General features: G+C 32.6%; 2 protein-coding genes across 3 annotated transcripts; both read right to left on the bottom strand.

Moving 5' to 3' along the window:
• Nucleotides 2,445–5,789, bottom strand: LOC109359409. The gene is made up of 4 exons (XM_019604055.1): nucleotides 5,396–5,789; nucleotides 3,872–4,326; nucleotides 3,306–3,561; nucleotides 2,445–2,739 (listed from the first exon to the last, which is right to left on the bottom strand). Exons 1-4 carry the CDS (start codon nucleotides 5,781–5,783, stop codon nucleotides 2,558–2,560), a joined length of 1,281 nt encoding a protein of 426 aa, XP_019459600.1. The 5' UTR covers nucleotides 5,784–5,789; the 3' UTR covers nucleotides 2,445–2,557.
• Nucleotides 21,064–25,008, bottom strand: LOC109359039 (lipid phosphate phosphatase gamma, chloroplastic-like). 2 transcript variants are annotated; one of them, XM_019603548.1, is made up of 2 exons: nucleotides 24,256–25,008; nucleotides 21,064–21,213 (listed from the first exon to the last, which is right to left on the bottom strand). In XM_019603548.1, exon 1 carries the CDS (start codon nucleotides 24,927–24,929, stop codon nucleotides 24,276–24,278), a length of 654 nt encoding a protein of 217 aa, XP_019459093.1. In that variant the 5' UTR covers nucleotides 24,930–25,008; the 3' UTR covers nucleotides 21,064–21,213; nucleotides 24,256–24,275. The 2 variants fall into 2 exon arrangements, with proteins under 2 accessions (XP_019459093.1, XP_019459092.1); XM_019603547.1 differs by having other exon boundaries at nucleotides 21,064–21,299; nucleotides 24,256–25,007.

The following is a 26,742-nucleotide window of genomic DNA, read 5'->3' as shown; positions in this document are numbered from 1 at the left end:
AACTTAAACTCATCCATTAATCAAATATAAATGTTTAAACTACATTTTTTTTTAAATAAATGATATATCATTTATTTATGAGGGAAAAATGTATGCTCTGATGTGTAAGAGTTATTTACATTGACTGCATCATCCATAAGTCATTCTTAATAATTATTGATTTTTAAATAAAATTATTACAAATGAATAATAGATAATATACTGATTGTGTTTTAATGTTCATACTGATCATGCATAGATATGACACATGTTTATTTATTTTTCTTTTCTGGTTTTAATGCTTAATGACGGAAAGAGTGAAATATATATTCATTATTAGTGTAAAAGTTTATCCACATTCGTTACATCATCCATATTTATTTGGATAATTTTTATTAAATAGTCAATATGTATTAAATATAAATGATAGTAAATGATACATTGATAATGTATAAAACTTGTACAATGTTAGTACATACATTTTTTCTCAAAACTAAAATATTGAAGTAGATAAATCAAACGAGGACAATTACCTTGTAGTTAATCCAATTCTAAATTCCAATAATTAAAGTAGTCAAGTCAATACTTTTCCAATTGATTTTATATCAACAAAGTTTGAATTGCTGGACTTGGTCATTAGTTATTATATAGACATTTGAAAAGTCATAATAAGCATCATGCAGTTGAGATGCTCTCCACAAACGGTAAAGTTAAAATAAATTAGTAACATGTAAGTGATTTATTATTTAATTAAGGTTTCACTAACTTCAAGGAGCTTCAATTTTCATCTCAAAATTATATATTCATTATTGAACTATTTCAACAATATCATATGAATGACGAAGAAAAATTGTTAGGTTGAGAGATAAAGAAATAAATTATATTATGAAGATGTATCATGGTCTAAAAAAAGGAGATATTCTTCAATTGATTTTGACATTTTGTTGATTAGTGAATAGAGTAATTGAAAAGGATGCTCCCCTCATTCCACATCTTTTGATATTTAAGGTTATACACATAGTTTCAGAAAATATTAAATGATAAAAAATCAAAAACATTTGACTAAAAGAGTCACATTTAATGCACATCGAAAACTGGATTAAAAATGAAATGAAAAAACATAAGGTGAAAATATGAATAATAAATAAGGGTATAGTTGGAAAAACATAAATGTGTATTGAGTTTCCAAAACATCAAAAAAAAATTGGAATAATATGGAAAAGTTGAAACATCAAAATATATGAAAAATTTGGTAACAAATGTTTTAAAATTTTCAATAAAATGTCATTGCCTCGTTATTGAAAATGTTGGAAATGATATTTTTTCATTTTCAAAATTTCCTGAAATGAAGGTCATGTTTTTAGAAATATGAAATGATAACAACACTGCAAACATATTTTCACCTTCGTTTTTTATTTAATTGAAAATGAAAATAGAAAATACTAAATAAAACAAACTCTAAGTAATTCATAGAGTAATTTAATTTGTTATGGAATAAGTTATAAAATTCAAATTCTACATATAACACTAATATAAAACTAACAAAACCTTGAAAAAAATGCAATCCTCCGAAAGTAAAATCCCACTTACATTTTGCCTTAAACAAACCTTTCAGCAATGTCACAATACATACACTCAAGATCCTGCTAATAGCGTTTCTTTTCAATCCTACCCTTTTCATATTTCAGTAAACATCAGAAAATCTCTGTAATTTAATGATGTCATTCAGGATATATCCTGGTATACCGATAAATAGGAATGGTAGCCACATGAATCTCCATTAATGAGTTGAATTTTAGAGAAGATTAAAAGAAATTAGAAAAACTTTATAATCATTTCACAATATATTTCATAACTCTTAAACTTTTCATCTATCTTCCCATTCAAAATCTAACTCGAAATAGACCTGAAGTCAATTCAGAATCATCTCTAGTTCATTCCCAACCCAAAGGGTAGATATTTGTATACTAGCATGGGCTTTGAGTAACCATACTACAGCAAACATATATTAGTTTTATTATACTTTGTCATAAATTAAGATAGAACTACTTTTTCATCCTAATAACAAATATTATTCTTATTTAAGTCATACAATCTATACAATATTAATATATTTTACAACAAATATAATGAAATATTAAAAAATTGTTTTTAAAAAATTGGGTCACTATCGGTGGATTTATTTTTTAAAAGATGGACAACTGATAAGTTGTATTGGCCAAACATGATATTTGAGTCTCTCTTCTCCATATATTCTGAAAGAAGAACATTTATATTCATCTTTTAAGAACAACCACGTCCTCAAATAACTTAACAACATTCTTAAAATTTCAAGAACAAGGAAGAATGCACAGATGTGGTGCTCTTATGGCTAAATTCCAACTTACATGCATTAAAAATATGAATATGGGACAACTCTGATATATGATATATATAGTATCTACTATCTAAGTACTACAACTATGAGCTAACAAATGTTTTTTGTATCTACTAAAATAATATATATATATATATATATATATATAACTAGAAGGATCTAATTAATTGCCTACTAAATTACTGTTGAATCTGTCTGCATTTATATGCCTTGTATAATAGAATGCTCACAAAGATCAGAATCATTTAACATGCAATATGAACAAGATTCAGAATCAAATGGTCTTTTTGCCCCAACAACTGATTGCTTTGAGAAAGATTGCATATTATTGTTGTCCAAATCGATGGTTCCCTTTGGATCATTGAGGGTCCGAGTTTCATCATCTGAGAAACAGTATAGTACAGTTAGAGAGGCAGCTTTTAATAGTAAAGGCTGGTGATGCAAATAAATAAATAAAATAAATAGTAAATACCCACTTTGGTCCTTCGAAAATTTGATGTGTACCAATTTAGTCTCTAAAAATTTGAAAAACAAAAAACGTTTCCCAAAAATATCAAATGTGACATCAATCATTTTTAGCATTTTTTATGACCACAGAGACTAGTTTGACTCACATTCGTGATATTTGAGTATTAGTTTAGACTTCTAATTTTGCAGGTACCAAATTGGTACAGATGGAATTTTTTAAGGACGGTAGTGGATAATATTACAGCTTCAAGGAAACAATGTAATATTGCATTATTTTAAAGTAAGAGTGATCCGTAGTAGAGATAAGGAAAATAACACTTGCAGATACACATCCTCGGAAACCCTTCAAAATCTCCTCATTTAGGCCATTTAAAAAAGTTAAAGTGGCTCAAAATTGTGATTCAATGACTTGAATGGTAGTTTGTGAAGAGTCTGAAAGGAAGGAGAATGGGCTGAGTACATACTCTAAAAATAATCATACCTGAAACTGTGGATAGAGACAGTTCAGTAAGGTGTTTGACACTGTCCTTCAGTGCCTGGAGTTCAGCTTCCTTCTGTTGGAGATTGGATTGAGCCAAGTGCAATTCAGATTCTAGCTCCGAGATCTGGTTTTCCTGCTGTTTTATCAGCAACTCGCTTAGTTTCTGATTCAGTTCAGATGCCAACACACCATGGGATTGAGAATAGTTGAAATTTGGGACATACATTCGATTACAGTCTTCATCTTGAACTTCAAGCTGCACAGCATGATCCCCAAACTTAGATACGGTGAAATGTGAACTAAAAGGGCTACTGGTTCCCTCCGCAGTTCGCGGTGGGAAACATAAAGTGATTAAACGAATATTACATGCAATGTCAGATTGCCAGTTTAGACATTAGTTGAACTGATTATTCAAAAAGAAAAGGCCAAAGTAGTTTTTTTTAAAATATGGTGTACCCAGAAGAAAGAGGAAAGGAGAAAACAATTGTTATAATGTAGAATTGACAACAAACACAACTATCTCATTAAAAAAGCAGGGGCAAATGAAAAATACCCAAGAAGTTCACCTCATCTAATGTTGGCTTTGTTTCTTCACGACAAGGACTGTCAATAGTACACCCAGAAAGCTTTTCGAATTCAAACTCAAGTTCTGCTTCCAGTTTATCCATTTCAAGAACCTGCGGTTCTGGTTCTTCGGTAAGAGCGCTACTCCCACATTCACCACTGTCATGTACAAAAGGACTCGAAATTTTGACATCGGTGCCTCTGAACTCAGTATTTCTCTTCTCGAGCATTACTTCACCATGCTCGCCCCTCATTTTGCGAGAGTTCAAATCAATATCTCCATCAGAATCCAATTTTCGATGAGCACGTGATGGTTTTCTTCTGTCTAGATCAGATTTTAGTTCCTGAACAGACACAGCTATCCCCTTCATGGTCTTGTTCAGTTTATTGATCTCAGCTTTTTCAGCCGACATCATATACACAATGCCCAAGCCAAGTGCCAAACTCAATGAATCATCTGAAGAATGCAATATGATGCTAAACTCAACTTTTGCAAGTTAAGAACAAGGAAATTTCGAATTTAAAAATTTAAAGACATCATTGCAAGATTAAACTATCTTGAAAAAAGAAAGCTAATTGTTTGAATGCAACTACTAATTCAAATATTGTTATGTATGAAGGCATATCAGCAGATAGTCGAATCGAATAACATGTAGCAAACATGAAAATGCATCATGGCAACAAACAAGCAACAATTAACAACAAAGTATGAAGAGATTATGAAGCATGAAAAATTGTCAATAATTTCATCAAAACTACAGAAATACAGAGTATCCTAGAATAGTTTGTGGTAGGTGAATTTGTACGCTGTTGTAACTACAACTTAAATTGTTTTTTCTTGAACACTTGATACATATAAGACTCGCAGAAGATTGTTAGTTACATATGTCAAATTGGCATATAAAAATTTTGCTACCATGATATGATACCATATATTATGGCATACAATACTTTTGCTACCAAACTCAATAACCATTTGAAATTTTACACCAACCGGCTAGTAAACTAAAAATTCTTACAAAAAAAAAAAACCTCCCAAATTTCAAAATCACATAAAGGGGTTCTAAAGCAACAACCAGAACAATTATGAAATCTCTAATCATCAACTCCTGCCATGGTAGCTTGTTTCTAGTAGGGAAAAATTCAAAATTCAATTGTATCTAGCACATTCATAACGGGAAATAGTGTTTTTAAAATTAACAGCATTATACCAACAAGACTTTGATTTAGTGGTATAAGGCCAACCGGATCTCAGGTAGATCAAAAGGTCAAGAATTCAATTTTTGGGACGAAACTTGTTGGAATGGGCAGTCATACAATCCGAAATGGACTAGTTCCTAATATATAAGGTGAGGTTATACAAAAAAAAAAATCAAAACAATCATCACAACAACTTTCTGGACAACTTTATTTCTTGTAACCGAGGTTATAATCTGATACCGTGGTCCCAGTTGGGAAGACTTTCAAAACCATAAAGTTCCGAATTATTAGCCAAAAATATAATGTGGAAAACAGTAATCACAAACCTTTGGAAGAAAAAGACGGAACTTTTTCAACTAAAACTTTGTTGGTACTTTTTTTCTTGTTATAACAAAAAGGTGGCAATCTCTTTCCACCCTTGTTCCTATGTTCAACATTGGAAACCCAAACTCCGTTTTGGGACCCACGTGGTTTCGATCGGGAGTGGGACCCACCACTTTCTCTGAGATTAAGAGATTCAGAAGTTGAAAAAACAAAAACCCGGTTCCCAAACTGTGTTTCAGAATCGCTTAATGTATCAGATTCATAAGAAGAATCATTTGAATTTGGGTCTTTGATATTATCAACATGATTGGTGTTGCGAGGGGTGAGTAAGCGCTTTGTGACGAAACCTGTGGATCCTGCCACAGCAGAAGCTATGAGAAGATTCCACATTGAGAAGGAAAGGAAGAGAAGGATAGTGATGTTTACTGTGTTGAGAGTGGAAGAAAGAGACAGCGACAGACAGAGACCGAGAGATTAGGAATTATTCTGTGCTCCGAAACCATTTTTTAAATATAGTTGCACCATTAATTTTACAGCCTATAATATTGTCAGTGTAACAAATCTTTAATTATTTATTTGTATTAATTTTTTTGAAAAGTCGTATAAAAATAAATAACTAACAATAAGAGGATAATATATAAATCTCCTACTTTATTTATGTATTTTAGCGTGTTGATAGTCACTATCGTGTCTTTCAATCCGTTTTTCTATCATTTATAATGTATAGTTTGTATGTCATAAATGTCAAATATAATATTTTGTGTTAAATATTTGTAATCTACCGTTGAATTTATTTGATTGGTATAATGTTCTACATTAAAGACCGATAGTCATAATGTAAGAATAAAAAATAATTAACCAAATAATATAACATATATTAGGTGGGGATGAACATTAGGTTATATATGATTTTTTTTTTGTAGAAATTAAAAAATAGTGAGGGCAAAATAGGGAGAACCACAAATTACACCATGGTGGGTGGTTATTTTGGATTTTCCCTTTATAAGTAGTATAGATATTATTGATTAATTTTATAAATAATTAAGCATCACCGGAAATGTAGGAGTATAATATCACTCAAAATTGAGGGTAAATATTTAGATATACTCACTATATTATTCACTATTTAGGTAGATTTTATGAAGAATCAATTATATTAAATATAAAGGATAAATAATGTAATAATAGTATGTATATCAAACTGATACAATTTATATATATTTAATATATCAATCACCATTCATTTATCTATATCTATATCTATAATATCTATAATCTATAATCTTTACTATATATAAAGTCAAAACTTGAAATAACTTCACTTACGGTGTAATTTTCATTTCCTATATTGCCCTTAACATTATTTAATTTCTACAAAAAAAACTATATAATCCTAAGCAACAACCACCAATACATTAATTAACCACATATCTTACCTTAAATTAAATATTATCATAAACACACAAAAACTATAATATATAAAAATTGAATATGTAGTATCACACAATATTCACTGGCAGACACGAAGTGCTTATACACACTAGTATATATAAAGACAAAACATGATGTAACTTCCACCATTGTATAATTTTTATTTCCTGATTTGCCCTTAACATTATTTAATTTTTACAAAAAATATATAACCCTAAATAACTACCACTAATACATTAACTAACCATATCTCTTAACTTAAAGTGAATATTATCATAAATACAAAAAGTATAATATAAAGTACACAAAATACTACAAATACATTATAATTCTAAACAATGAAATATATAAAAATTGAATATGTAGTACCATATAATATTGACCAACAGATATGAAGTGTTTGTACACACTATAGTCTAATTCTTCTAATAAATATCGCTCGCTCATTAGTTCGGAATTGAACATTTAATATTTTGACTCATTTAGTGGAACCTTAACACAATTAAAGGGAGACCTTGTTGGTTTGTTATGTTAATGAGTGTAATATATATACATTAACTCTATAAAGATTTATACATAGTTATTATATTATCCATTATTCATTTGAATAACTTTTTTGAACATTCAATAATGAATGATAAATAATGTATTAAAATGTATAAAACTAGTACACTATAAATTATATACAATAAAGTATAAGGAACATTTTAGTGTTACTGCATATATTTTTTAGTATAATATTTTTACACTAATAGTGTAAAGATTTATATACAACTATTGTAATATCTATCCTTCATTTAGATTAACTTTTTTGTTGTTGAAAAATCAATAATAATTGAAAATAAATAATAGATATTATAGTGATAGCAGCCATCACATATATTATAACTTACATATTTTTAGTTTTTAATAATTTTCAACCTTTCTTTGCTTAGGTAAGTTTGAATCTTATTTGTGGTGAACATGAAAAAAATTATTGGCAAATAAATATTTTTCTATGTTTTTTTTGATAAGTAAACATATTCTTGCACAAATAAATATTTTGTAGCCAGTGATTAAAATATTAGTGTATCACGTGCCCGTCAGTCAACATTGCATAGTATTACATTTTCATTTTTTAAATAATCTATCTATTGTCTTGAATGTACTTTATATTATAATGTTCAATTTAAGGTGATAAATGTGTTTAATTAATATGTTGGTGATGATTACTTGAAGTTGTATGATTTTTTGTAAAAATTAAATAATGTTAAGTGTAAAACAAAAAAATGGAAGTTACATATGTTTTGCCTTTATATATGTTAGTGTGGCGACAGACACTTCATGTTTGTCGACCCACATTTTTACTTTCTCATATCAAATATTTAAATTTTATATTTTATTTTGGTGAATCGGAATATCTTTTTGTATTGAATATAATTTATATTGTAATATTTATTTTAAGCACTTTATCTTATATTTTTTTGTTTTTATTTGAATTGTCAAATTAAGATGAGGGGATGATTAATATATTGGTGGTGGTTGCTTATGATTATATGATATTTTTGTAAAAATAAATAATGTTAAGGGCAAAACAGGAAGTGAAAATTACACCATGAGAGAAGTTATTTCAAGTTTTGGCTTTATATAGTACTAGCGTGTCGACAGCTACTTCGTGTCAGTCGACCCGCATTCTTATTTTTTAGTATTAAATATCTAATTTTTATATATTTCATTTTAGAGAATTATATTACTTTTTATTGAATATAGATAATATTATAATTTATGTAATAGAAAAATATGATAATGAATTGTGATATAACTAAAACTTACATTAAAAATTGTATTAGTGTTTTGATATTTTTTGTGCATGTAACTTACTTTAACTTCCATTAATATTTCTTTTATTATGTGAAAAAACATTATAGTAATAGTTAATTAAATGGGTAAAATAGGTAAAAAAAATTATACCATATGCAGGTAATTATAAGATGTTTAGACTTTATATATAGTATAGATAGATAAATATAGAAGTATATATATATATACATCTTTTTTAGTATGTAAACTTAATTCAATAATAAATACATAATTAATATTAACTTAAAAATGTATATTGCAGTATTGGGAGTTGGGGGCGGACCATAGTTTTATTCTAATATACCAGGTGAGTTTATATTTTCTTGTTGTGAGAGTGATGTTCACGTGCTTCTCGCTTTTATCCTTTTTAGTGGACAACCATCAAAACCGTCTGTTTATTACCGTTAACTCGCTTTTATATTTTTTTTTGTGAAAATGAAAATATTAAACTATTTAATATCCAAAACAAGTAAATATTTAATTAAATAAGTGATACAACATCGGTACAATTTCGTGAAAACAACTGTTATCTCACGGTATGGAGAATTAACATATCCTTTTGGTTATATAAATAAAAACTCATCGAATAAGTTTTAAAAATATGCTTTCATATTTAAACTTGAGAAACATATTTGGTAAGTTTATAAAAGGACTGATCTGATATTTTTTTCTACATGAAATAACATTTTACTTTAAAAGCATTTTAGTCTACTAATAAGATGTTAATACAGTGGTATAAAGTCCTGCTAGATCCGATCCATGATAATTGAAAGGTCAATTATTTGATTTCTAATAGGAAATAAGTCTTGTTGTCTTTCCATTGATCAAGAACATGTAGATATATACATGAGGAATGAGCTCAACGCCCCATATGTTACTCCTAAAATTATGCTTACAGATACGCTAATAATATAGCAAATCTGAACAATATGTTACAAATATATTAACAATATACCAAATGCAAAACTTCCTAAACTACCTCCACAAATCCCTCATATAAGCATGAGATAAAATCAGCCAACTGAGTTTGAGTAGGAATGTAAGAGGGATGAATGGTCTACCTGAGAATCTCGTCCCGAATATAATAACTATCCACTTCAATGTGTTTTGTTCTCTCATGAAAAACTGGATTCTTAGCTATGTGTAGAGTGGCTTGACTATCACAATAGAGACGCATTGGGTGAGGGTGTAACACCCCAAGACTGGAAAGAACATCTTTTAACCATTTGAATTCGTTGGTGATGTTGGCCATAGACCGGTACTCTGCTTCAGCCGAGGACTTGGATACCGTGTGCTGCTTCTTAGTTTTCCACGAGATTGGTGAGTGTCCAAGTTGAATGAACCAACCACTAAGTGATCTCCGAGTGAGTGGACAACCTGCCCAATCAGAATCACACCAACCATATAAACTCAAATTACTGCCTCTGCTCATGAGAATACCTTGCCCATGATTTCCTTTTAAGTAACGAACGACCCTCAAGGCTGCCTACCACTGTTCTTCTCTAGGTTGCTGCATAAACTGAGACAGTATATGAACGCAGTAAGAGAGATCAGGGCGACTGAAGCATAAGTAGATGATACGCCCAACAAGCCGTCGATATTGGGAAGAATCAGATAACAAAGGGCCAGCTGTAAGTGCTAACCGATGGTGTTGCTCAATGGGAATGAGAGCTGGTTTGGCCCCAAGTAAACCTGTTTCATTAATAATATCCAAGGCATATTTCCTTTGACATAAGAAAATACCCGTAGGAGACCGTGAAACCTCCACTCCAAGAAAATACTTTAATTTTCCCAAATCCTTCATATGAAAACAAGTATGAAGATAAAGCTTAAAACGTTGAATAGAATCAGGATCATTACCAGAAATTATCAGGTCATCAACATACACCAAAACCACAAGATGTACATTGTCACAATGTAAAGTGAACAATGAATAATCAGAATAAGACTTAGAAAAACCATAACGAAGTAGAGCAGCAGAGAGCTTGGCAAACCAACACCTTGGAGCTTGACGTAAACCATAAAGAGATTTACTAAGTTTGCAAACCATGCCTGGAGTTTGCACCAGGAAACTAGGTGGCAGTTTCATGTATACATCCTCCTTGAGGTCCCCATGAAGGAAAGCATTGTGGACATCCATTTGATGAAGTTCCCAATGCTTTGTAGCAGCAACGGCCAACACGGTGCGAATAGTAACCATCTTTGCCACGGGGTGAAAGTTTCGGTGTAATCTATTCCTTTAATTTGGTGATTCCCGAATATGACCAACCTGGCTTTAAATCTTTCAATGGCCCCATCAGAGTGATATTTTATTTTGTAGACCCATTTGCATCTGAGTGCCTTCTTACCTGGAGGCAAGGTGGTTAAGGTCCATGTATTATTGAGTTGAAGAGCATGAATCTCACTTTGCATGGCTTCATGCCATTTCACATGTTGGACAACTTGGGAAAAGTGTACAGGCACTTGTTCAGAACTAACGCCTGCAAGAAATTGACGATGATGGGGAGAAAATTTATCATAGTTGACATAATGTGCTAAAGGATAACGCGTACCTGAGGAATGTGATGGAGGAGAAGAACTGGCGAATGAGTTTAATTTTCTCATGGTGTTTGTCACATAGTCACGCAGCTTCACTAAAGATTGTTTGAGGCGATGTCCACGTCCAAGGTTATTTTCTATTGCAGAGACGGGTTTTTGTGCTGCATTGGGTCCTATTTCATTTTGGACACCTTGATCTGTTGCCACAGATTCAGAGATGGGTTCCAGTGATGCATTGGTTACCATGTCAGCATGGACAACTTGATCTACTTGTACAGATATAAAGAGCGGATCGTGTGCAACAATGTTCCCCCCCCCTTGCGTCAAGACTTTCACGGTGGCGTACACCAGGAAGAGGCACGTCATCAAGACCTGCATCAATGTTGGTCACGAGTGGTCTTGGCTGAATACTATTTCTCTCAGCAGCGGATGTTATAATTTTAAAAGGAAATTCATTCTCAACAAATTGTACATCTCTATAAACAAAGATAACAATGTTCTCAAGATCAAACAATTTCCATCCTTTTTGACCGTAAGGATACCCCACAAAAATACACTTACGACTTCGACTTATGAACTTATCTCCATGTCTACCTTGATTATGCGCATAGCATAGTGACCTAAACACTCTTAAGTGTGCATAGGCAGGAGGTTTTCCGTGAATCATTTCATAAGGTGTCTTGCCATTAAGAAGTAAGGAAGGTGTAAGATTGATCAAGTATCGTGCAGTTAAAATACGTTCACCCCAAAAACGAATTGGAAGGTTTCCTTGAAATAAGAGTGCCCGTGCAACATTGAGTATGTGTCTATGTTTCCTTTCTACTCTTCCATTCTGTTGTGGTGTTGCAGTGCATGATGTTTGATGAATAATGCCATGTTTAAGAAAATATGATTTTAAGCAAGTAAACTTGGTCCCATTGTCACTTCTAACTATCTTGATTTTTTTATTATATTGTCTTTCAACGAGAGAAAAGAAATTCAACATTGTTTGTGATACTACCCTCTTCTCATGCAGCAAATATATCCATTCAGCTCTAGAGTAATCGTCTACTATTGTCAAAATATAAGATGCACCAGAAGATGAGGGTGTTCTATAGGGTCACCATAAATCACAATGAACCAAATCAAAACTGGCTGATGCATGATAGTTACTCAAAGGAAACTTTTTTTTGTTTGTTTTGCTTTTGCACAAATTTCACAAACTTTATTCAAACATTCACTCTTAGCACTACTACTTATATTAGGGAGTAAACAAGCCACTTTAAAAGAAGGATGTCCCATGCGTTGGTGCCAAAGGTCAAGTTGACATTCTGTCTTTGCTTGATGAGCTTTCACACTTCGAACACCATGAGAAAAATAAAGCCCATCCTTTCGTTCACCCGCACCAATCAGCATCCTCGAAGTGCGATCCTATATGACACATAACTTGTTAGTAAATTGGAAAGTATAATTTGATGCATATATCATTTGTGATACTGAAATTAAATTGCAATTTAGTTTTGGTACATATAGGACATTTTCTAGCCTAAGACCCCCATTGAGAATTATCGTTCCTTCTTTGGTGGCAATTACTCGTTCACCATCTGGTAGTCCCACAAGACATCCTTGGAAATTTCTATGTTTGCACAGATTCTTCAAGTTTCCTGTCATATGATTAGATGCGCCAGTGTCTATAATCCATGAGTTACAAGAATTCTTACCAGTCATCTTCTCATTCTCATTTATTTTATGAGTGTTTAGCATGTCAACAAGGGTCTGCCATTGCTCGCTGTTGAGTCCTTCCAGTCCTAATTTTCCAATTTCTGTGTCACTTTCTTCTACAACATGTGCTGCATTAGCACGAACCACTCCTCCTCGTCCACCAAAAGGTCCACTTCGTTGTTGGCCTCTACCATTGGTTCCACCTTCTTTCCGCACACGTTCACCCCACCAGTCAGGGTATCCAATAATTTGGAAGCAGTTTCTACTCTCATGCTTTGTTCTGTCACAATGTGAACATATCATGGATCTGTCCTTTGAATCTGGTCTCCCTTTAATCTTAAGTCCTGCTTTTACAACAAGACCCACGACTTCTCCTCTTTCTTTTTGATCTCATGATTGTCTTCATTCTTTCTTCTTGAACCAACATAGCATATACCCTATTCAATGTGGGTAATGGATCAGCAGCCAGCACATTAGAACGTGTACCATAGCTCACATCATCAAGGCCCACCAAGAACTGATGAACCCTCTCCTCTTCTCTTCTTTTTTCGAGTTTAGGTGCAATATCACATTTACATCCTCCACATGAACACCTTGGAATCTGTTCATAGTTTGCAAGTTCGTCCAAAAGTGATTTTAATTTGCCAAAATATGCAACCATGGTCATTCTGTGCTGCTCACAATATGCTAGATCAACTTTTAGTTGCTGAATTCTCGGCCCATTGACAATCGAGAAGCGTTCTCGAATATCTTCCCATAGCTCCTTTGCATCTTCCATGTATGTCACGGTTGATCGCAGGGTATGCTCAATCGGATTCATTATCCATGAAACAAGCATGGACTGGACTGTCCACCAATCTTCTATCTCTGCAACGTTTTAATCTGGTTGGGTTCCATCTATAAACCCCCACTTTCACCGTGCACGCAGAGAAATTCGTATGGCTCGAGCCCATTCGTCGTAATTCTCTCCCTACAGTTGCACCTGTGTGATCATGCTTCCGGGATTGTCGTTCGAATTCAGGTCATATGGTGATGGAAACTTCTTGTTTCCATCTGTCACAGATTTATCTGCTCCTGCCATCACGACTCAAATACTTTCTAGGATTTTTCTATTTCAGAGCCTGTATGGCTTTGATACCATAATAGGAAATAAGTCTTGTTGTCTTTCCATTGATCAAGAACATGTAAATATATACATGAGGAATGAGCTCAACGCCCCACAGGTTACTCCTAAAATTATGCTTACATATACGCTAACAATATAGCAAATATCAACAATATGTTACAAATATGTTAACAATATACCAAATGCAAAACTTCCTGAACTATCTCCACAAATCCATCACAATCGTATCTTGCTTAATATGTGATAATAAGCATGAGACAAAATATCAACTCATTAATTTCTGATAACGACATTTGTTGAGAGATAGTTACACACCTACAGATGATTAGTTCATTGCCCAAGATGAGAGTAATATCCTTGACAATACTCAAAAAATCATTGTAGTGTGTTCTTGTTGTCTTCTCCTTCTCCTTATGTAGAAAAAAAAATTGTTGATCATCAATAATTCTCCTCTCAATGGAAGTGTAGATATATTTATTAACAAATGTTACTGTTATAGGTCATATATTAATCTATAAATATTTTATAACATGAGAATCTAATGAGATATTAAAATTACCAAATAAACTATATTAATAATATATGTTGATATTATATTTTATCAAAAGTGAACATGTTTGGCTTCAATAAAAGAATTACATTTATTATTAACAGAATCAAATTTATTTTTCAAAATTTGATCAAAATGTCGAATTAAACAGAAAACAGCTTTTTTCCTTACCCTTTTCATTCCACCAAATCGTGCATTTATTGACATATTGTATCAATTGTCAAACTAATTAAGTGATAACAAAAAAAACTAATTAAGTACTACTCAGAATACATATATTTCCTTGGTGCATTTACAACGTCACATTTTTTACCTATTTTGTCCATTGCACCAACAAAATATGACATACTATTATTTAGGGGTGACAATACGGGTCAGTTCGGTCCGCCAAAATATGGGTTTGTCCAACCTGATCCTAATTGTTAAAAGGGTTCAAAATATCAGTTCAACCCATATTTGGCAGAGTAGACTAACCCATTTTTTTCGAAAAACATTTATAACCAACTAAATCAAAATTTCAAAAATAAATAATCACGCCTCATAAATGTCTTTTAAAACAAAAAAATCACAAATCAAAATTCATAATCTTACAATAACACATCGTCTTAGTTTAAAACTTGTAAATTCTAAACAACAAGCCATCATAGTCTTAAACTTTTAGACTCTTAATTCATAATAAAACTTTTAACTCCTACGTTTTAACTTTTAAACATTAGATGCTCTATTAGAAGAAGATGTCTCCACTTTTCTATTACTACCACCATCAACGTCTTTCAAATCTTATTCTTCTTCATTATCTACATTATCATTAGAACAAATAAATGACAATTATATTCTTGATCATGGGTTGATGAAATTTCCATAGGCACATTCTTGTTGATGAAATTTAATGTATATAAATGATAATTACATTCTTGATCATTGGTTTCATAACAAAATGAAAGTCATTAGAACAAATAATTTGATCTTGGGTTGTCACGAAGAAGTACCACATACAATCATCTCTAGCTTGATAGATCCACATGCCTTGTTGGAAATGAAACTTTAGTGGAAACATATGCGTGAGATGAAACATGTTCTATCTTTCTAGTACGATGTTCGTATTAAACAAAAAAGATACACATTTATGAAAGTTGGATTTAAGTTCTAATACTAGAATATATTAAGCATGGTACTAAATATGTGGCAATCTAATATTTAAAAATGTCCATAATAAAAGTGATGATAATGCATCTCAACCCTTGAAAGCAATTCGTGTAGTTGAGCAAATGTCCATATTTAGATAAACATGTAGACCCAAGAATAGGGGTGGCAATACATGCCACTCTGACCCGACCCAACCCGACTTGCCTTTGACCTGCCAAAATATAGGTTAATCTGCCCCTTATTATTGCTAAACGAGCTTAAATTTCCAGCCCGACATGTTAAAAATGTCAACCAAACGGGTTAGCCCGTCAGGCCAAACCCATATTATCATCCCTACTATTATTGAAATCACGCCTAAAAGAAAAATTATATTACTTTTGCTCTTTTAGGATCATTTTGACTTATTTCATAAAAATTAAGTAGATTAATTAATATAGTTAAGTCTTCTCTTTTCATAGGGTCATTTTGACTTATTTCATGAAAATTAATCAACCTAATTAGTAATATTGATATTTTGATAAAAAATAATAATTAGTAAGCTCTCAAACCTAGAAAGAATACATAAAAAGGAACAAATCAATTTTCCAAAACGATCTAACATTTATATTTAATTATCATTAACTCTCAGATAAAAGTAATTTTAATGACATACTATTTTGCCCACCAACATCGCCATCACTATTACCCCCAACCACTATCACACCACTCTTGCCACCCTTAACAACCAACATTCTGATAGGCTTCCCTCTTAAGGAAAAGAGGAAAAAAAATAAGAAAACAATAATAAATTAGTAAATGCAATACATGAATGTATAAGGAGGATAGAAATCAAATAGTAAATGGAAACAAATATAAAAATTCTCCTTTAACTACTTATTCTTATGATAAATTGGCTATAAAGCTATGCACCTTATCATTTCATATTCATCCTAGAACAAGAAACCAAAACTTAAAGATAGTTTTTAGAAGGAGAGTCTCATTATAAGTCAGAGAGAAATCCCTTTGATAAAAAATCAAGATAGAGTTTAGCCACCAATATATTTGTTGAGATTGTTATCACTCCTATTGTAACCTTATTTATTTATGCTTGAAGATATTTTTTCTCGCATTGTGATTATATAAAGAGTGGGAAAAGTCTGATCCTAAGATAATTTCATTATCTATTGCCATTGTATTTGGTGATTATATTTGTTATCTTTTCCAACAACGGTTTATTGCCAGCTTAAATTGTGTTATTCACAATGGTCAAGTCAACCTCGACGTCATCCATAACAATGATTAAGTTAGTCTCTTCAAACTATTCCATTTGGAAGCCTAGAATAGAGGACATTCTCTGCCACAAAGATATGTTCTAGCTTTTCTTATTCGATACAATAAGTCTAGCTATGACTAGAATTTGATGAACAAGAAAACTGTTGGACAAACTTGGTAATTATTGGATCAAAGTTTCTTTCATCATGTGGCATGAGAGATAGTTGTGTACACATTATGGACAAAACTAGAAACCTTCTACGAGAGAAAGATGGCCCAAAATAAAGCCTCTATTATTCGATGATTGGTGAACCTCAAGTATAAAGAGATTTGGAGTGTCTCCAAACACTTGAGCGATTTTCAAGGATTGGTGAACCAAATCACCAATATGAAGATGGTTCTTGACGATGAATTGCAAGCATTGTTACTACATAGTTCCTTGGTAGATAATTGGGATACATTTGTGGCTTCGTCTAGTAACTCAATGCCACAAGATGTTCTAACATTGTATATCGATAGAGTCTTATTTTGGGCCAAAGAATGATGATTGAGTCTGAGGTGCTTGTCACATAGTATCAAGAAAGAAACATCCACAAGAAGTTCAATACTAGAGACAAGTCAAGGGGAAAGTCAAGAAATAAGTTCCGAGGAAGGTCAATGACAAAAAGAGATATACAATATTACTACTTCACGAGAAAAGGAGAGAATGCACTCATGCAGGAAGATCAAATGAGAGCAACAAGAAAATGGTGATGCAAGTAATGTAGCTACTACCATGTTTCATGGCAATGAGGTAATCTTCATCTCTCATGATGGTCATATTAATTTGACATCACAAGATACATGTTGGGTCATGGATTGTAGTGCATCATTCCATGTAACCCCACGAAGGGATTTCTTTTCTTCCTATGCAAGCAATGATTATGGTCATGTGATGATGGAGAATTATAATAGATTCAACATTGTGGGCAAATGAGATGTTTGCTTAGAAACAAACACTGATTGCCGCCTAACATTGAAAGATGTGAAACATGTTCTTGACATATGTCTCAATCTAATATATACAGAACTAATAGACGAAGAAGGGTATACTAGTGTGTTTGGTTATAGGAAATGGAAGCTAACATGAAGTTCATTGATGATAGCCCTAGGCAAGATAGTAAGCACTCTTTATGTGGTAGAAGCCAAAGTCAATAATGGGTGTGTTAATGCTCTAGGAGAAGACTCCTCAATTGAGTTATCCATGGGTATCATTCCAAAACCTTTATCTATCAACTACAAGATTGAGTTTGACAATGCAATAGCCATTCTCAATATCCATCATGTCAAAATCTCATGTTAGCTTCCACATTGATTTTAGTCTATCGTGCATAACCTTATAGCCTAGCCTCTTACAAATAAGTGTCACAATAAGAGCATCAATATGCCATTTCTTACTGTATTCTTGGATCACATTATCAGCAAAGATTACTGAATGAAGCAACTGATTCCCACCTAATAATTCCACTCGTGTCAGCAGGTCCTTGGCAATGAGGTCAATCTCACCCCACACTAGTGCTAGTTGTCTATACACTAGCACCTTGTCACGAAAGGATACCTTCACACTCCGAATATTCATTTAATCCACTTTATTTGGTGGTTTGTCTAGTGGACGAACAAACTCATTAGATTATTGAGCCATAAACTTGAAGCCATTGCTAACCCCTATATACTCCTCCATCCACGAACTCCTTGTATATTTTACATTGCTCTATGAGACCGTTTCTGATGGATGATTGCAACATGACACACAAGTATATTCTTGTTTATAAATTTACCTGCATAAATTTGTGGATATTAGCTCTCCGTGGGAGTGGGACCATACTACTGCTTCATCACTCCGACAAACTCACTTATATAAAACAATGTTGTGAAACTTGAGCATGATATCAAACTCGAAGATATCTCTATTAGGTTTAATCGGATAAATGGTTAAATAGTTTAGTCGAATTAGATAATTTCATGTATACAATCATATTGAAACAACATCTCTCTATCTTTTTCTAGACTGGAATCAAACAAAACATTATAGTAATATTTTTTTTTTAAATTTTGATGGATCGTGAGTTTACTTTCTAAGTTATTCTGATTTAACATGGTCGGACAGAACTTCCACAGTTCAAAGGGTTTAATTCTCATTTGGTTAACACCACAAATGAGAACCGTTTTCAAGTCCGATCAGCGGTCGGAGCAGTCAGACCGCTTTGTCCGATTCTCCCAACACATAAAATGAGCAATGTTTACTCGTAATTAAAATTTTTAGCAATATATTTTTATAACCAAGGGTACTGAGGAAATAATCTCTTTCGGGTAGGGATGACAATGAAAACTGAACCCGTGGGTTTATGTCCAAAACCAACCCGAATTTAACGGGGAAAATCCAATGTGATTGAGTTTGAGTTTTACCTTGAACCCATTTCGAAGTAATGTAATTCAATTTAAAATTAAAAGTTCTATTATGTGTCCTTTGTTTTTAATTTATAATTTTACTTTATATACTATTGACTCTTCAAACATAAAAGAAATGAAATAATTCAAGAGAAAATAGAAATGTTAGAGAGAATGGAACAAAAATGATACCATAATTTTTCTTAGTACATTTATCATTTTCGGGTTTTTTATCGGGTTCGGATTACCTGAAACCCGACGGGTTCGGGAATGGCCTCGTTGAGTTCGGGTTCAAGTTTTGAATTTTGAGTTTGGGTATGTACAAATTCGACCCCGATCTTTCCCGTTGTCATTCCTATTTTCGGGTTGCATGATTATCCCTCCCAATAAGTATTGCTATAAAAGAGAGAATATTTAACCTAGTAACAAATGTCTTGAAAGTTCTGGCAACATATTTTATAACAATCTATCTTATTTTTTTACTCTCACTTTCATCTTTTATTTATACATATAACTTGAAACAACTGATCTGGAAATCATAAGATAATAAAACTGTTGTCCCAAAGTGTTGTAGAAACAACATTTGTCAAATTATACATATGTTTTCATTTAATTTAATAAATATATTTATATAATTAAAATTAGTTGAGTATCCTCTTTTAAGTTTTACTCTCTCCAAAATACCCCACCAAAAAAATATAGTAACACAATGTCCCAAATAAAATCCACCATGTTGGTAAATGTCTATATTGTTAGTCTTATCGTCCTTTTTCTGGTACTAAACTTCATCATACAATTCCATTAAACCTAATAAAATAGTTTAATATTTATGCACTTTTATATAATGATTTTATACTCATAGCTTATTATCCACCATTAATATGTATTATTTTTTTTTTGATATTATTAAGAGTATTTATTTACCTTTTGGGTAAGGAACTAGTTCATTTTGGGATTCGTGACCGCCTCTCTCAACATACGTTATTCTCAGGAATCAAACCCTTAACATTTTGGTCATAATAAGATCTAACATGTCCTTGCATCACCAGACCAACATCTTATTGATGTATACTTTTGTTTGAAAGTGAATAATGTTTAACATATGAATTGTAAATGATGCATCCACAGTATAAAAACTGTTATAGTGTTAGTGTACACATATTAAATTCATAAAACATCCCATTAATCTTAATAAAATGATGTGCAAACAACATTTTCCTAATAAATATACATATCTTTTCATTTAATTTAATGAACATATTTTTGTAGTTGAAAATTCATCAAATAGTGAGTATAAACATTGATAAACACACTACACGCGCCAGCCGCCTGCTCTGCTCTCATCCCTCCTAATTCATTTTTCCCACAACCCTGTGCTCTTCCCCTTTTTTCCCACTGTCCAATTGTACTTCACCATTTTATTCAGCCGCTCCATCTGAAAACACTACTTCAATCTTCACACATCAAATCATGTTTCAGATACGAAAAACTAAACGTGATTTCATTTTATTGCAAGTTTGCAGTTCATCAAAAAAGAACTTCTCCCCAAGAAAATTGGTAGTTTTTGGTCAATTTCATAAAAACTTTATTCCCATAGTTGTACTTCGGAGTCAGTATCTCTATTTATTCGACTAGACCCAAAGAGAAAACAAGATAAAATATTTTTTTAAGTGTGTATATTTACATCAAGCAATCAACTATTATCACAATTCATAACAGTTTTGTTTTTACAAGCATTATAGACCTAAAATGCCAGAGTTTGCTATGTTGCCTTCTTCACACATGCCCTTTGTATCTGAGCTCGTTGGCTTCTATAGTGAAATGCAAAGAAAATTATTAAATAATTGTGCCATAAAAACTTGTAAAAGCAAATCCCGTAGGAGAAATTCTGAGTATTCTGCATGGCAAAATGAAGAAGTGCAAGGTCAGTTATATGTAAACATTATAGATTTTAATATTTATACACTATCAGTGTAAAGATATATATATAATCAGTATAACATCCATTATTTATTTATATTACTTTTTTCTAAAGAGTCGATGATTAGAATGAATGGTAGATGATAGACTGAAAATGTATAAAACTTTTGTATTGTGGTTATATGCATATTTTTCTCTGATTATAATAGAGATAAGTTCGAATATTTCTGCCTTTTGCACAAAACAGAAACTTAATTATGGAAAATACAAGACTAGCTATTGATATCTACAGATGAGCAATGTACCCCCAAAGAATATTGTACGTGCCAGTTATTAGCACCCAAATGCCGATCATAACTGTGTGTCTAAACCATGCCTCAATCTCAATAAATGAAGGTAGCATATGTGGATCGAAGACACGATGATATTTTATTGTAAATGATGTTCATTAAGAAAACATTAATCAATAAATATTTCCTAACTGTTTCGTCTTTAACTTGGTCTAACTTTTTCTCTATAAATTGCATTAACCTTTATTTGATCTACTCTCCTTAACTTTTAACAACCTCTTTCACACATGTCTAAACCACCTAAGGAGTGAGTCTACCATTTCTCTATAATGGAAGATATCCAACTTTCTCCCTAATGCATCCATTTCTAATCATATTTTGTCTAGTATGTCCACTCATCCAACAAAATGTTTCCAATCATATATCTAATTAAACTTGAATGACATCCTTTTAAAGCATTTTGCCATTTCATCCCAACACTTAATTCATCTGGTTTACATCTCTCTCAATTTCCATATCGTGTTGTCGATTGACTCAAGATACTTAAATCTAGTGAATTGTGGTATGATATGATTTCCAGTTTTTACCTCTACAATTTTGTCCACCTATTGCTAAACTTACACACTTCATTTACTCAGTATTCGACTTATATGAAAGTCATATGCTTCTAAAGTTTGTCTTTACATTTCTAATTTCTCATTTAATTCCTCATTCAAGTCTCCAACTATGACGATATCATTTACAAAAGATATGCATTATGGATTTGGTTCTTGGATATGTTTAGTAAGCACATCCAAAACCAATTTAAACAAGTAGGGACTCGATGTTGACCCTTTGTATAGTCCTATAACAATAGCAAAATCTTATGAGGCCTCATTTGTGTTCTCACTCCAATCTTGACCATATCATACATATCCTAGATTGCTAGAATGTAGGCAATACAAACAACTTTCTTCTCTAGAGCTTTCCACAATACATCTCTTGACACCTTATCATGCACCTCCAAATCAATGAAAATCATGTGTAAATCCCTTTAATTCCATTGATATCTCTCCATTAATGGTCATAGCATAGCATGGAAGACACCAAAATTTCTTCACCACATCCTGATTCTATACATAAAAATCCTCCCAAGCTACGAACTAGGGCTGCACATAAATTTCTTTACACTAGTAAGTACAGCCCTGGTGATAACTTAAACCATGTTTTCACATCCATTCCTGGAAACTGGTTCAAAAGGAACAATTTAATTTAACAATTAACTACAAACAACTGCTATTATTAACCTGAATATAAGCTACGAAACAATTAGATGTTACTGGCAGAACTCCAAACCCTGGAAGAATGATTGCAATGGAATAACCTTGAGCTTCGGTTCACAAGATTACAAAGCTTTATTTTGAGATGACATGCTAATGAATGATTTACTCAGTTTACAGATCATATTAAACTTTAATCAGTTTATACCTGAAACAACATAATTTGGAAATTGCTTCTTCTACAATTTCAGACAATAAAAAACAACTCTTATCAAAACGTACAACATTGACAAGTCACAACATCAATAAATCATGTATAACAACATCTAAGAGCCTTTATCCCATTAGGTGATGTCAGTTATATGGATCGAAGAAAACCATAATGCCTTTGCCATAAATAATGTGAAAGACAAAATCAAATTCACCAACCAGAGCATTTTTTTAAGAAAAATACCAAATAATTATCATTATATTAATAGACCCCTATACCAACTTGTGAATAAATGCACCAAATACCATGAACAAAGTATGTGTACACTACTTGATTACTGCATGCATTCCAGTATAGGCATGAGAACTAGAGTGAAGCTCAAGCGTTTTCTGAGCCAAATAATTTAATCAAACAAAAGACTATAATCAGATTTCTTTGCCGCCACTAACAAATTTACAGGGTTGAACCAAAATTTTTTCATTATACAACTTCAAACCAAATCCAGCTCTAATAAATTTAAGTCCTAATCTACAATCCTATGGCAGAAGAAGGCACAAAACACAAAGAAATCAAGTAACGCAAGCATTCGTGCTGACCCTAAACTGCATATCTTGCAGAATTACAAGCTGAAGAGATACCAAATCTCTAATACCAAGCACTAAAATTGCCCTGATCAAAACATAAACAGAAAATTAGACTGATGGTCTATTAGGAGTCCTATATTAAGTAGCATAGCAAACTTAGGTATTATTTAACCCATGAGGTTCTCCCCTCTAATAGATAATCTTTTAGGTTGGGTTCTACTCATGTGACATGTATTTAAATCGTAATAATTTGTGTCTTTCATTAAGAATTGTTTCACAGAAAGACCTACTTATTGGCCGGATTAAGGTATAATACCCATTAGTGATAGGTTAGTGAAGCCACCTAAAAAAGAGAAGGGGCTATGATCAGGCAATGTCAATAAAATGAAAACCACCATGGACATCGGTCATTAAAGGGGATGATAATGTTAGAAGTTTAACCATGAGAATCTCTTACCTAGTAGACTAGTCTAGTATGTTGGGTATGATTCTATGCTTAATTAGGGACTTCATCGACACTTATTATGGAATGTCCTTACGTCATCGCCAGAATTATTAGTTAAAAAAGTACAGTACTTCGTGAACATACCTGCTCATATTTCCAATGAATCATTCAGACTTGGAAATGGAACCAGCTCTTTGTCTTTCAGCTCTGGCCTTGTCATACTCAAACTTCAAAACATTCTGAATATGCGAAGTATCCTTCACATAAAAAACCCTCCCAAACACACTCTCTTCAATAATCGGAAAACACAAATACAACACATTATTCACAATCCAGAACCAAACCGCCCCAATAAATACCCCCAAACCAGCCCCAGCAAAAACCTGAGCCACAGTATGGTACCCCAAGTAAACCCTAGAATACAAAGTAAAAAATGCAACAGACCACGTGAGTAGGTGCAAGATCACGTGACGCTTAGAAAAAAGGAGCAGGGTCAGGTAAGTGGCAAAGAAAAACATATACTGTGAGTGACTGGAAGGCCAACCGTGAGAGTCACACGTTTCGAGTAGGACGCAGGTTTCGGGGCGAGCTTGTTGAACTGTGGTTTTGATGAATTCGTTGATAAATTGGGAGATAATGAGACCGATGAAGAAGAAAATGCCTTGGAGTTCGCGGCGGAAGATGAAGTGGGTGATGAAGCCGCTGAGGCTGATGAAGACTGGGATTAGGGAAACCCAGGCGAGGAAATGGCCGAGTTTGTCGCCTTTTTGGTACCGGACGTGGGTCAGGGTCACGGCCTTTAAGGGTGGCGTTGCCATTGTAGATGTAGATCTAGGAATTAAAGAAAGTTGATTTTGGGAACCACTAGAAGTGAGTGTGAAGAGTGTTTGGAATATTGTTTTACTTATATGTTTCTGTGTGGGGTTGAATAGTTTTGTTTATAGGCTTGAATTTTTTTTGTTTGTAGGCTGTTTAGGTAAACTCATTGGCTAGAACTAATATGTAAACTGCATATTAGTTTGTTTTCCGGCGAACTAGCGCACACTCATTGGATGAATTTTTTTATATTATTGGCTACCTATTGGTCATTGATAAGAAGTCGTGTTGATAGAGTAAGACATCATCCTAGAAGTTGGGTTGACTCAATGCAACTTCTGGTGAACCTGACATCGGTATGCTTGAAGACAACTTCTAGGTGGAAGTCGGTTTGAGGAAGGAGACTTCAGGTCGTCGTTTCTCCCTGGACGACATTAGTGGAGAAGTCGTGATCGTTGAAGTCGGTTTGAGCAAAACCGACTTTAGTATGTATATTTATCCCCGCAATCTCCATCTTTCTAAGCCATAGAAGGGTGTAATACCATAGTTATTGAGAGAGTAGTTTGGATTGGTGAAAGTGGATTTTTAAGGTTAGTTTTCACTTTTTTATTCTTTGTTTAGACTGTTATGAGGTAAAGACAATAATGAAAACTATTTTGTGAGATATGATTATGAATAAAAATTTTGGTTTATTGTATTGTTAACTATTTTTTATTATAATTATATTGTTTAGTTTTCTTTTTGTTCTTTTTTATATTACTAGATGGAAGAAGAAATTAACAACAAAGAAAATTATTGTGATGATGTATTATTTTTGAGAAAATATTTTATTTTGTTGTTGAAATTTTTTTATTTGTCATATAAATGATATATTTTTGTGATTTTAGGCTGTAGAAGAATTTGATGATAGTGATGCTGAAAATATGAATGAAACATAAGATTTAGGTTTTGAAGAAATTAATTTTGGATTGTTAAATGAAGATGAAGTGAAGAAGTTAATGTTTTTGAACAATGATATTGCATATGAATTTTATAAGAAGTATGGTATGAAGAAATGATTCAGTATTAGAAAATATCATACCCGTCGGGACAAAGATGGTGAAATTTTATGGCAATCATTTTTGTGTGATAGAGAAGGATTTAGAGAGAAAAAAGATAATGTGGTTCAGAATAGGGCGCAAAGAAAAGACACAGGATGCAGTTGTTTAGCAATAATGGAGATCCACATTGACAAGGAAAAAAGAGGTTGGTATGCCAGTTATTTTTTCGATGAACATAGCCATTAACTCCTTGGTAAACATTATGGTGACATGATAGCCTCTAACCAAAGATTGACAGAGATAGATGTCACTCAGATGAACACCATGAGAGAGTTGGGCATTGGAACGAGAAAAATATTTGCTTCATTTGCTGGTCAATGTAGTGGTTATCGCTACATTGGGTTTTCGAAGAAAGACATGTACAATCAAATCCAAAAGCAAAGAAGGGTCAGAAATGGCAACATAGAAGCAGCCTTACAATACTTGAAGGAGCTATCAAAATCAGATTGTACAATGTATTGGAGGCATACAATAGATGAAGAAGATAAGTTGCAACAATTGTTATGAGCTGATGTATATAGCATTTTCGACTACTCAATTTTCGGAGATGTTCTTGCATTTGATGCAACTTACGGTCGAAACAATTAAAATTTCTCTTGGAAATTTGTTTGTGGAAAGCCATTAGTGGGAAATTTTGGGTGTGAAATCTAAAAAACACCCAAGTCTCACATATAAGAGTTTTGAAAAAAAAAACAACTCCCAAGTCCCACCTTGG

Source organism: Lupinus angustifolius, chromosome LG11 (assembly GCF_001865875.1).
Source record: "Lupinus angustifolius cultivar Tanjil chromosome LG11, LupAngTanjil_v1.0, whole genome shotgun sequence".
Taxonomy (NCBI): domain Eukaryota; kingdom Viridiplantae; phylum Streptophyta; class Magnoliopsida; order Fabales; family Fabaceae; genus Lupinus; species Lupinus angustifolius.
The sequence above is the reverse complement of the archived record's forward strand: the minus strand, read 5'-3'. Positions and strand labels throughout refer to the sequence as shown.